The following is a 12,072-nucleotide window of genomic DNA, read 5'->3' as shown; positions in this document are numbered from 1 at the left end:
GGCGGCACCGGCGGACGGAGCGAGCCCCCGGCCATGGCCCCGGCGGCCCGGCTGGCGTTGCTGGCCGCCGCCCTGCTCTGCGCCCCGGGTGAGTGGGAACGGCGCAGGGAGCAGCACCCGGGAAMGGCACCGGGAACGGCACCGGCCACCGGCACCCACACCGTTCCCCAGCCCCCACCGCCGTCCCGCCGGCATGGTCCCGCGTGGTCCCACGACCCGGGGCGATTCTCCCCCCGCGTTCGGGGTCTCTGCGTTCCGCGGGGATCCGCTCCCACCGGGAAACCGGGAAACCGGGAAGACCTGACCCTCCTTTTCTCCTTCCTCGCATTCGCGTTGCTGGGATCCGCGCCCCCCACATTGCGCGGGGCTCCGCGCCCCCTCCACCGCCTGGTATCCCGAGCGGGGAACGTGAGATCCGTGGGATCTCGAGGGGGGAATTTCCTCACAATCCCCACGGGAACGCGCCGCCCTAAGGACTCCCCTTCCCCCCGGATCCGGGGGTYTGCCTCGCCTCTCTCCCCGCACACCTATCGCCCAGGCGGTATCAATTCCCGGCCGTCAGGAAGACCTGCCCGGGCATCCAGGTGCGATCTGCTCCCTGTGATAAGGGATCCCTTTGATCAGGGCTCCACGAGCCTGGATCCCACCCTGCAGGATGCGGTTCCAGCCCTCTGCCCGTGGGGAATGCATTCCCACAGGGAACAGCCGGGGCTGGGAGAACCAAGTGGGCCCCCCGGTCCTGATGTAGGGATCATACCCCGTAGGCCCCTATCCTATAGGGGTGGAATAACCCTGTGATGGGGCAACCATGGCATGGGGTTACTTCAGAATGGAATGGCCCTGYGTGGTGCCACAAAGGTGGGCACAGAGACCCCCACCTGTCACCCCAGTGCACTCTATTCCCACCTGTGTCCCTGTGGGATGTGACACATCCTTGTCCTTGCAGTAAGGGGTGACGGGGACCCTCCGGATCCCGTGTTCCTGCCAGCGGAGCTGGAAGTCCTTGGGGTGCCYGAGTCCTACCGGCTGCAGCGAGTGGACCAGGACGTGCCCCCCAACTCTTCCCTGCACACCCGCTCTGAGACGTTCCTGCTGCTCCGTGCYGGATCCCGACCCCTGGTCCAGGCCACCTACCCCCCGTTCAGCACCCGCCAGGTAAGCAGGACCCCATGTGCCCTGGGCCACCCCAGGGTGTCCCAGTCCTCACTGCCATCCCGGTGTCCTTGCAGGAGGTGCCCGTGGAGAGTCCCCCCGGCTCGGCAGCCTGGGCCGTCCGTGCCGTGTCTCTGGAGAGCTCCGTGTCCCCCGCCGAGCCCGTGGCTCGTGTCCTCTTCCATCTGCAAGGGCCCGACTGGATGCCTGGGAAGCAGGATCATGCCAGGGTTCAGGATCATCCCAAGGACTGGGACCACCCTAGGGTCCGGGATCACCCTAGGAAGGGGGATCACCCTGAAGATCATGACCATCCCAGGGACCAGGACCACCCTGAACAGTGGGACCACCATGGAGTTCAGGATCACCCCAAAGGCCGGCACCACACTGGGATCCAYGACCACCCCAAGAACTGGGACCACCCCAAGGACCGGGACCACCCTGTGCATCAGAGCCACCCTGGGAACTGGAATGCTGCAGGGGACTGGGATCACTCCGGAGCTCGGGATCTCCCCTGTGTCACCCTCCACGCCCACCACCRCGGGCGGGTGGCCCGGGGCACGTGTCACCTGCAGGTCAGTGCCACCCTGGGGACCTCTGGGGATCCCCCAACTCCCCCCCACTCTAATCCAGTATTCCCTGTCTCCTCCAGGCCCCGCTGGGTGTGTGCGTGGTGGAGCTGGAGATCCCCCCGCGCTGGTTCTCCCTGGGATCCCTGCATTCCCACCGGAGCCGCCGGCGGGATTCCGACCCCTCGGAGGCTCCGGAGCGCTCAGAACCAGCCGAGCTGCGCTACAGCGTGGGGGAGTGCGGGGGCCGGGAGCGGGAGGCTCCCAGGGTACTGGGAATGCTGGAGCTGCGGGCAGGAGAGCCGGAGCGGCGACAGGAGGTGCGGCTGGATGAGAAGGTGCTGCTGCGTGTCCCCAATGTCCCCCTGCGGCCCGGGCAGCGCTTCACGGCCACCATCGCCCTGCACCACAACTTCACCGCTGACAGCCTGACCCTGCGGTGAGAGTGGGGACAACAGGGACACGGGCAGGGTGGGACAGTGGGTGACACTGTGTGACTGTAAATGACACCATTTGACACCATCTGATATCATCTGACAGCRACACTGTGACAGTGTGTGACACCATCTGTCACTGTGTGACACTGTGTGGCATTGTGTGACAGTGTGTAACATTGTGTGACAGCGTGTGACTGTGTGTGACACTGTGGTACAATGTGATATTGCATGGTGTGTGGCACTCTGTGACAGTATGTGACACTGTGTGACAACRTTTGACACCATGTAACACTGAGTGACATGGTGTGACATCATCTGACACTGTGTAACACCATCTGACTGTATCAGACACAGTGTGACATTTAATGACCGTGAGTGACACCAGGTGACATTGAGTGACACTGTGGGACACTGTCTGACACCATCTGACACTGTGTGACTCCAGCTGACATTTTGTGACACTCTTTGACACTGTGTGACATTTAGCGACAGTGAGTGACCACCATGTGGTTGCGAGTGACGCTGTGGGACAATGTGTGACACCATCTGACCTCRTRGGACAGTTTAACACTATGTGACACYGTGTGACACYRCSTGTCCCCACAGGATCAAGGCCAAGAAGGGGCTGCAGGTGCTCTCTGCCCGCCCCRTGATTCCTGGCACCTGGAGCGTGCACCTGGAGCGTTCCCGTGGTCCCAAGCACTCCACAGCCGTGGTGACCTGCCGGCGACTCAGGGACATCCCTGCCATCCCTGACAGCTCCAGGTAGGGAACATCCCATCATCCCCATCCCGGTGGGAATTGCAGACTGTTCCACCCTGATCCCGGTGTGGTGCCGCAGGSTGTCTGAGCCGGCCGCGTTCCTGCACCTGGATGTGGCTGTGGAAAACGGGACGGGGGGGCTGGCACCGGCACGGCCCCTCACGTGGCAGGTGGAGTATCCCGGCCAGGATCCCGAGGCGCAGAAGGACAAACTGGTTTGGGAAATCCAGGTGTCGGAGCGGGATGTCCGTGCCCTCGTCCCGCTGGTGCAGGTAGGGTTTTGCTCCTATTTGAGTTCTTTCAAACCAGAACATTAGGTCATCCCGTTCTATCCCATCCCGTCCCATCCCATCCCATCCCATCCCATCCCATCCCATCCCATCCCATCCCATCCCATCCCATCCCATCCCATCCCATCCCATCCCATCCCATCCCATCCCATCCCATCCCATCCCATCCCATCCCATCCCATCCCATCCCATCCCATCCCATCCCATCCCATCCCATCCCATCCCATCCCATCCCATCCCATCCCATCCCATCCCATCCCATCCCATCCCATCCCATCCCATGGGAAGCACCCGCTCACATCCCGCTGTGCTTCCAGGAGCTGGAGATCCTGAACACAGCGCCGCTGACTGGGATCCCCCGCCTTATCCCGGTGAAACTGGTGACTGTGGAAGCGGGGGGTGGAGTGTCCGAGCTCACGGATCCCGTGGGATGTGAATCCGCTGACAAGCAGGTGCTGCAGGTGAGTCCCGCTGTCCCCGCGTTATCCCACCTCTCCTGAGAGATTCCCATGGAATTCCACGTGCCCTTGCAGGTGTCGGATTCCTGTGACCTGGTGTTCGTGGGGGGCAAGGAGAGCCGGGGGGCGCGGGGGGCCCGTGTGGATTTCTGGGCGCGCCGGCTGCGGGCGGAGCTGAGCTTCTCCGTGTGGGCTCCGCTGCTCCCGCTCCGTGTCCAGCTGGGAGATCCTGTCCTGGAGCAGCTCCGCGGCTGGAGGCTGCCCGGCGGTCCTGACAGGTGAGGAATTCCTGTGGAATGGGATGGTGGGGAAAAGGGGGATGGGAATGGGGTGGAGAGCTGATAATGGCTGGATGGGAATGGGGGGATGGGAATGGGGTGGAGAGCTGATGTGTGGGGATGCATCGCTGAACCCCTACGTGTCCTGGGATTCTTGTCATCCTGTTCTGAGATCCTTGTCACCTTGTCCCAGGATCCTCTGCCCTGGGATCTTGGTCACCYCTCCCCAGAATCCCTGTCATCGTGTCTTGCAATCCCTGTCACCCCATCCTAGAACTCTGATCTCCAACTCGCATGTGGCACTCCTGTGACCTTGTCCCACAATCCCTGTCATTCTGTCCCTGTCCCCAGTGCCGTGGCAGAGTCTGAGGACCCTGCAGAGGAGCTGGAGCGGCGGGCACGGAGCTGCCGGCCCCAGTTCCAGCGCACGGGGCTCCGTGTCCTGGCGCACTTCGTGGCCCACCCCCTGGATGGTGGCCGGCACCTGTCCTACCTGCCTGGCCCCGAGTGGCTCCTGGATGTCACCCACCTGGTGGCCGCCCAGACYCGTGTCCAGGACCCGCGYGTGGCCTCGCTGGAAGCRGGGGCYGTGGTGGTGGGTCGGGAGCCKGGAGTCACCTCYGTGGAGGTAAARGGGGGTGCTTTTGGGGGATCCTGGRGGGATTTGGGGGTGTGGAAAGGTTGCAGGGATGGAGTTGGGAGGCTGGAAATGATCCCAGAGCGAGCTGGGCAGGATACCGGGAGGGAGGGAACTGGGGGGCTGGAGGGTTGGGGACAGGATGGGAAGGGGACACAGGGGCCGTGAGGAATGTTGGGGTACTCACAAGGTGATTCCAGGTGCGCTCCCCGCTCTCCGACTCCATCCTGGGGGAGCAGACGCTGGTGGTGTCCGAGGAGAAGGTGACAGTGACRGAGCTCCGTGCCCAGGTGGTGGCTGGGCTCTCCTTATCCCTCCGGACACAGCTGGATCACCCCAGCGTGGTCACCGTCACCGCCCTGGGGACACCCACCCTACGGGCCCTCAAGCAGGTGAGATGGGTGGGGGTCACCTCGGTGTCCCCAGTGTCCCCCAACCCTCTGCCAACCCGCTTGTCATCCCTCCAGGAAGCCACGCTGTCCGTCTGGTTGTCCTTTTCCGACCGCACGCTGGCCCCGCTGGAGCTCTACGGGTGGCACGACGTGTCCCTGACCGTGACATCCCTGGACCGCGCCATCGCCACCGTGGGCGGGTCCCCCGGGGTCCCTGCTGCGCACCCGTGGGTGGTGGCCGAGGGGCCGGGCCGAGGGGCTCTGCTCCAGCTCAGCCTGCACCCCCCGGATCTGTGCCGTCGTGGCCGGCACCGTGCGGCCGCTCTGGCCACCGGCACCGCCTGGMTCGAGGTGGATGTCCCCTCTCCGGGGAGCCCCCGGCCCTTCCCGCGGGCCGAGGGTGCCATGTCCGGGGAAGCAGTGACCGTGGGACGCAGGGACCCCGCCGGCGTGAGGCCGGCAGCCACCAAGCTCCAGGGGTCTTCCTCGGAGGAAGATGAGGAGGAAGGATATGGTCGCAACCGTGCCGGTATGGAAGAGGAGGAGGAGGAAGAGGAGGAGATAGTGAAGGCTCCGGAGCGGGTGACTGACCTGGAAATCGGCATGTACGTTCTCCTGGGAGTCTTCTGCCTCGCCATCTTCATCTTCCTCGTAAACTGCATCTTCTTCGTGCTCCGGTACCAGCAGAAGGAGCTGCCCGAGCCGGCCGGGGCCCCCTCGGCCCCCCAACCCCACAACTGGGTCTGGCTGGGCACCGACCAGGAGGAGCTGAGCCGGCAGCTGGATCGGCAGCAGCTGGATCGGCAGCAGCTGGATCGGCCACAGCTGGATCGGCCACAGCTGGATCGGCGGCAGCCAGAACCGCCGGCATCCCCGGGCCCCCCCTGCGGCTGTGGGGGTCCCCCGGGCTCCGGTGAGGAGGGGGCTCCCCCCGGCTCCCCGGCCCCCGGAGCGCCCCTGCCCCGCAAGGAGGGATCGGCTCCGGGGGGCGGCCGCAGGAAGCGGGTGGAGTTTGTCACCTTCGGTCCCCCCCGCGCCCCCGAGGAGCCCCCCCCGCCTGCCCCCCACGTCCAGTCCATCCTGGTGGCCAGCGAGGATGACATCCGCTGGGTGTGCGAGGACATGGGGCTGCGGGATCCCGAGGAGCTCCGGAGCTACATGGAGAGGATCCGTGGCAGCTCCTGACCCCAGGAGGGTGACTCCCGGACCCYCCCAGTTCCCGGGCAAACCAGTAAGGGCCTGACCTCCTCCCCGTGCTGCGCTGGGGGGAAACCGAACCCCCCTGCCCACTTCTGGCTTTCTGGGACCACCCCAAGGTGCCCACAGAGGGTGAGGGGGGGGTCTCCCAGCCCCGTCCTTGGGGCGGCTGGATCCTGGTGGCACCAGGGAGGAGGAATTTGGGGTTCTCTTACTGCTTTGGGTCTCATTACGACATGGTGTTCATAGTGGTGATGATGATGATGGTGGTGATGATTCCTGTGGTCTGATCCCGGGGAGGATCCCATATCCCCCCCACCTTCACCCCGGCCACGCATCTGTTTTGTACACATTTTTTACCAGGAAAGTCCGGGAAGGGGCTACCAGGGGCTGGTATTTATGGAAAATTTTTAATTCTGACGTTGTTACAAAAATAAAGTATTTAAAAAAACAAACAATTGGGATCCCTGCTCCCGTGCCATCTCCTCTGATCCTGACACCGGGTCCCACCCTGCCCCCATGGCAGTGCCAGGCTCTTGGGAATGGGCACACGCCCTTGACCTTGGCTCCATGTGGGAGCTGGTCACGGGATTGGATCCAGGGCTGAGCCTGGCCCTGGCCCAGCTGGGGTCACCTTGGGATAAGGGATCTCCTTCCTCCCTCTCCTGCCATCCTCCTCCTCCACCTTCCCAGCCCCACCACCAGGCTGGTCCTGCGTTCCTCCCCCTGGCTGGGCGCTGACATTCCCAAATATCCCCTCAGCAATGGGAATTGGCCAACACATCCCTTTGTTTAGGGGTATCACCCTTTCAGCTTCCCACTTTCTCCCAGCAATCCCTAAACACCCCCAAGTCACCCTGGGTGATAGCAGGAGATCCATCACCCTGCTCCCAACTCCCCAAACCTTCCCAAAACCAGGCTGAGAAGGGATGACTGGTGTCCTGTCCCCTCTTCCCAGCATCCCGGCTCCCCAGGCTGGATCCCAGCCCTCACCCACAGGAGGGATCAACATTTCTTGGGATGTCCTACCTCCCACCTATGGAAATGCCAGCCCTATCCCTCACCTCATACTCCTGGAGGGTCCTGGGGTGGTCCTGGATGTGCTAAAAGATGCTCAAGATGTGGAGGTGCAGGTAACGTTGACTCCAAAAAACATAGAGAAGAGGGGAACTCTTGGCTCTTCTCCATCGCCCCACGGAGCTCCCACAGCTCAGGAGACCCCAAAATTCCCCCTGTGCCACCGCTGCCACCACCCCAAATCCACGAGCTGGCGACACAAAGGAACTGCACATCGAGGTGGCTCCACCAGATCCGYGTTCCCCAGGGTGGGAGCACCAGACCCACAAGGCTCCCGTGGCCSGCAGGGTCTCCGTGGTCCCCAAAACCCCATTTCCTCCCCATTTCCTCCACCCTCCTCCGCCCCGCAGCGCTGAGCTGGCTTCCTGCCCTCCGCCGCACTCCTGGGGCTGCCRGAGCACGGGGACATGGCCAAGACGTGTCCCCAGCCTGCTGAGACAGGGACCCCCTGAATCCCAGATCCCCCAATTCCATGGGGCTGCCCTGCTGATGGGATGGCGTGGCTCTGCCTGCTCTCGGTGGCTCTTTCTGCCATGGCACCTGCACAAGGTACGTCACTGTCCCCATCCTGGCCCTTTCTGCCGCTCTCTTGGGACCTTGGGGTGGTGAAGGCACYGATTTGGGGGTTGGGGAGCTGCCACCTCCCTGGGATGGGAAGAACTGGGGGTTCTGGGGAGTCCCCAACAGGGTTGTCATGGGTGGAGGATGCTGCCCCTCCACCCAGCGGGATGGAGGGAAAGGGATCCCCTAAAAGGGGATCCTAAGGCTTGGGGATTCTCCTAAAAAGGGTTCTGGCACCCTTGGATCCCACAAAAGCACCCTGGGACCCCCTAAAAAAGAATCCTAAGCCCCTAAAAGTGCTCTCAGAGCCATCCTATCTCCAATTCCTGTGGGAAGGGGTTGACACCCAGGGCCTGAGGYCCTTCCTGTCCCTCATGTCCTCCCTGTTGGTTTTGGGGGGCGAAGCCACCCGTCCTCCCCATCCTGGCAGGATTTGGGATGGTTTGGCTGCTGAAATGGCGGCCAAAGCTGCCTCGAGGCCTCCACTCAATCGGGGAACGGCCCCATCACCCCATTTCCGCCCTTCTCATATCTCCATCCCCACTTGCAGCAGCTCATTCCCACCTTCTCCCATCATCCCTGACCTTTCCCTTGAACATTTTAACCCCAATTTACACCCTTGCAGCTCTGGTGGTGTTCCCCAGGACCCCCACCCAAGCAGCCCCTGGGATGCCGTGCTCCCTGGGGTGAATCCTTCCCTCCAGAGAAGCCAAATGGGGATTTTTAGGGATAAGCAGATCATCTGCTCGCCTGTGGCTCCGGGTTGGGTGCAGGCAGGTTGGTAGAGGCAGGTCCAGCCCCTCTGTGTCCACAGGGATGAACYGGAAGGCGGGAACCACACGGATGCGGGATGAGATCTCAAATTTCAGCTCTTCCACCTGTAAGTCACGTCCCAGTATTCCCATTTGTAAGGGCAAATTCTCCCCACAGCAGACCCCACACCAAGATTTAGCTCTGGGGAACACTATGGGGCAGATGAGGATTGATTTTTGGGACGCAACAGCTCCGTGGCTACGTTTCCAGGGCTTGGGGAGATTCCCACTGTGCCACTCAAACCTGGGAAAATCCTCTTGGCCATGTTTTTGTGGGATTGGGAGGCACCTTCCCAAATTTGGGATCCTGAGGGTTTCAGCCCCTTTAACCCCACAGCCCCCATGGAAATGACAGGACATCCCAATTCTCCGACCGGGAATGCCTTGGTGACCCTGGGTAAGTACAGGAGGGTGGGGACATCCTTACCCCCACTTTTTGGGATGCYGTGACAACACCAGCTCGCCATTCCCCATGGATCCCCCAGGTCCCGGAACGCTTCGTCTCGTGGGCGGCCGGAGCCGCTGCGAGGGCCGCGTGGAGCTGGAGCAGGAGGGGACGTGGGGGACGGTGTGTGACGATGGTTGGGACATTCCCGACGCCGACGTCGTGTGCCGGCAACTCCAGTGCGGCCACGCYGTGCGAGCCCACGGCAACGCCACCTTCGGCCGCGGGCACGGTCCCATCCTCCGCGATGAGGTGGCGTGTGAGGGACATGAGCAGCGCCTCCAGGAGTGCCCGGCCACCACGGAACACGACTGCAGCCACAAGGAGGACGCCGGCGTGGTGTGCTCAGGTGGGTTTGGAATATTCGGGAGCCGGGGATGCGGCCGGCACGTCCCCAGCTCGGCGCTTTTCCCGCAGAGCACCAGGAGTGGCGGCTGTCCGGCGGGCGGGATGGCTGTGCCGGCAGGGTGGAGGTGTTTTTCCGTGGCACCTGGAGCACGGTGTGTGACAGCACCTGGTACGAGCTGGAGGCCACGGTGCTGTGCCGGGCGCTGGGATGCGGGATGGCGCTGCGGCGGCCGTCCTTCGGACACACGCTTCCCGGGAAAATGCTGTACCAGTGCGGGAGCCTGCAGCCCTCGCTGGCACAGTGCYACTGGACCTTCAATAAATCCGCCCCGTGCCACCAGTCCCGGGCTGCCGGGGTCATCTGCAATGGTACGGGATGGGGGGCATTCCTGCTGGGAGTTGAGGTGGAGGGTGGTCCTATCTTCTCCGATTTCTGTCCCTGCCCTTTCCAGGCTCCCAGGGCTTGGAGACGCCGACGCCCACGGCTGAGGCTGAGGTGACACCCAGGAATGTCACCGTCCTGCGTGGTGAGTGTCCGAGCCCTCGGCCGTTCCTTGGGATCGGAGTCAAATTCCCTGGTGGATGAGCGGTGTCCATTCTCTGTCCCAGCCGAGGAGGGGACCCCAGCCTTGGGGACAYCTCTCCTGGACAGTCCCCTCTTTGYSCTGTGCCTGSTGCTGGCGGCGCTGCTCCTGCTCTCCATGTTGGCCTTTTCTGCCGCCCTGCTGAGGCTGAGGAAGAGRACTGGTGAGGAATGCTGGGTCCAAACGTGGAATTGGGACAGCCCCCCTACTTTTTGGGCTCAGCTCAGCCATGGAGTGGGTGCATCTCTTGTCCCCACAGCCATGTCCTCCTTGGGAACACCCATGCCAGTCTTGCTGACCCACAATTCCCAAAGCCYTGATGCGCCCTCCGGGATCCCCAATGACTACGGGCATCCCAGCCATCCCAAAGGATCAGGTGGGTCTGGCAGGTCCCCCCAGGGGCTGTGGGGCAGGAGGTCCCGGCTGGTGACAGACACCACACCCCCTTGTAACCCCCCAGACCCCCCAGTCACAGCGATTTCCAAGGATTCCGATTCCGACTCGGAATATTACGAGTTCAGCAGCAAGCCTCCCGTCGCCCTTTCCACCTTCTACAGTGAGCACCCCCTTCCCTCTGGGATCACTGACACCCCATCCTGGGATCCCTGTCACCCCGCATGTCCCCTCCGCTCTCCCCTTCCCGCAGACTCGCTGCGCCGGCACTCCAGGGAGGATCTGCTCCCGCTGAGACCCAGCCAGGACAGGATGGAGCCATTCCCTGAGGAGGGTACGACATGATAGAGGGGGGACAGCCACCCCCGGTTCCCATATCCTGCCCTGCACCCCTGATGTCCTTGTTCCCGCAGCGCCGGCCAGGCTGGGCCCTCCATTCCGCCGCTCCTCCGGATCATCCTCATCCTCATCCTCRTCCGGAGAGCCCTACTGGAAYRGCAGCGYTCCCCCTCCTGCCTGGAACGCAGCAGCCACTGACCATGGCTCTGGCACAGGTGGGAAGTGTGGGAGCAGGGATGGGAAGATCCCAGAGCTGGAAATGGGGATGTTGAGACAGCAGGGATGGGGGTTCAGGGACCCCAAGGAATGCAGAAGGGATAGGAGCAGGGATTTGCTGACCCCAAGGATGGGAACGGGGATGGATTCAACCTCAGTGAGGAAATGGGACCCCACAGAATGGGAGGATGAGGACAGTCAGTGAGTGACCCCGTTTCTCACAGCTCCACCAGYGGTGCCCTCCCAGCCCTGGGTACCTGCWGCTSMWSCMGATCCCGATCCCGAYGGCAGCTCCAGCACCTCCTCRGGGGAGTGGTACGAGAACGTGCAGGACAAGGAGCCCCCCGAAGACCCCTCCTCAAATCCTGGTGAGGATCCTGTGCTGGAGAGGGGGACATGGGGAATCCTGGGAATTCCTAAATCCTGACAGGGTCTGTCTCGCAGGCTGGTCAGATCCATCCYGTCCCTTGGAGGAACACGTGGAGGATCCCAACTTTTCCGAGGGCAGYGACTATGACGACATCCAGGGCTCTGCCTACTGAGCCTGTCCCGCTGCTCCAGAGGCTGAATCTCCTGGAATTGTCCTGCTATCTCCTCCAGAATTCTCCAACCGTTTCCTCTGTGCTGCCATTAAATGCTTTTCCCACCATGTCCCTTGTCCATAGGGGTGGCTGTCACCAGTCCCATTTAGKGGGCCACCACTAAATGACCACTAAGTGACCCAAAGATGGCCAAATATCCCATTCCCAGCCCACAGGAGCATGGAAGRGAGTGGCAGAGCCCTGATCCAACTCCATAGCACTGTGGGTGGAAATAAAACTCCAGGAATTGGGGACGTGGAAGTCCCACGGTGTCCCACCAGAGCTTCCCTACACCAAACTGGGAACACGCCGTCCATAAATCCTGTCCAGGGGGCTTCAGGGATGCTGGAAGGGACACCACCGAAGTGCCACCCCAAATCCACCAGATGGTGCCCCATGGGATGGGGATACAGCCCCCAAAAGCAGGATACCCCGCTCCAGCATCCTCCAATCCATCCATACCCAGCGGGAAGCTGGAGCCCATCACCATCCCAGTATTGGGATCTGGGGGTGCTGCTCCCAACTAGCACCCATCCATCCATCC

General features: G+C 62.7%; 2 protein-coding genes across 2 annotated transcripts; both read left to right on the top strand.

Annotated features, from left to right (window-relative positions):
* The first annotated feature begins 6 nt into the window (after positions 1–6).
* On the top strand, positions 7–6,618 carry TMEM132A (transmembrane protein 132A). The gene is made up of 11 exons (XM_057377340.1): positions 7–88; positions 947–1,155; positions 1,230–1,727; positions 1,805–2,160; positions 2,765–2,923; positions 3,000–3,192; positions 3,528–3,671; positions 3,744–3,946; positions 4,298–4,574; positions 4,784–4,975; positions 5,051–6,618. The coding sequence occupies exons 1-11, from the start codon at positions 34–36 to the stop codon at positions 6,158–6,160; spliced, it is 3,396 nt and encodes a 1,131-aa protein (XP_057233323.1). The 5' UTR covers positions 7–33; the 3' UTR covers positions 6,161–6,618.
* A 1,017-nt stretch (positions 6,619–7,635) lies between these two features.
* Positions 7,636–11,528, top strand: CD6 (CD6 molecule). The gene is made up of 12 exons (XM_057377344.1): positions 7,636–7,798; positions 8,960–9,019; positions 9,108–9,416; positions 9,485–9,784; positions 9,868–9,942; positions 10,025–10,162; positions 10,259–10,375; positions 10,460–10,555; positions 10,646–10,726; positions 10,806–10,946; positions 11,172–11,315; positions 11,392–11,528. Exons 1-12 carry the CDS (start codon positions 7,744–7,746, stop codon positions 11,487–11,489), a joined length of 1,614 nt encoding a protein of 537 aa, XP_057233327.1. The 5' UTR covers positions 7,636–7,743; the 3' UTR covers positions 11,490–11,528.
* Positions 11,529–12,072: the final 544 nt, after the last annotated feature.

The sequence above is a fragment of the Malurus melanocephalus genome, unplaced genomic scaffold (assembly GCF_030028575.1).
Source record: "Malurus melanocephalus ecotype Western Australia unplaced genomic scaffold, MMel_1.1 scaffold_310, whole genome shotgun sequence".
In the NCBI taxonomy this organism is placed as follows: Eukaryota; Metazoa; Chordata; class Aves; order Passeriformes; family Maluridae; genus Malurus; species Malurus melanocephalus.
Note: the sequence above shows the minus strand (reverse complement) of the source record. Positions and strands in the feature narration are given on the sequence as shown.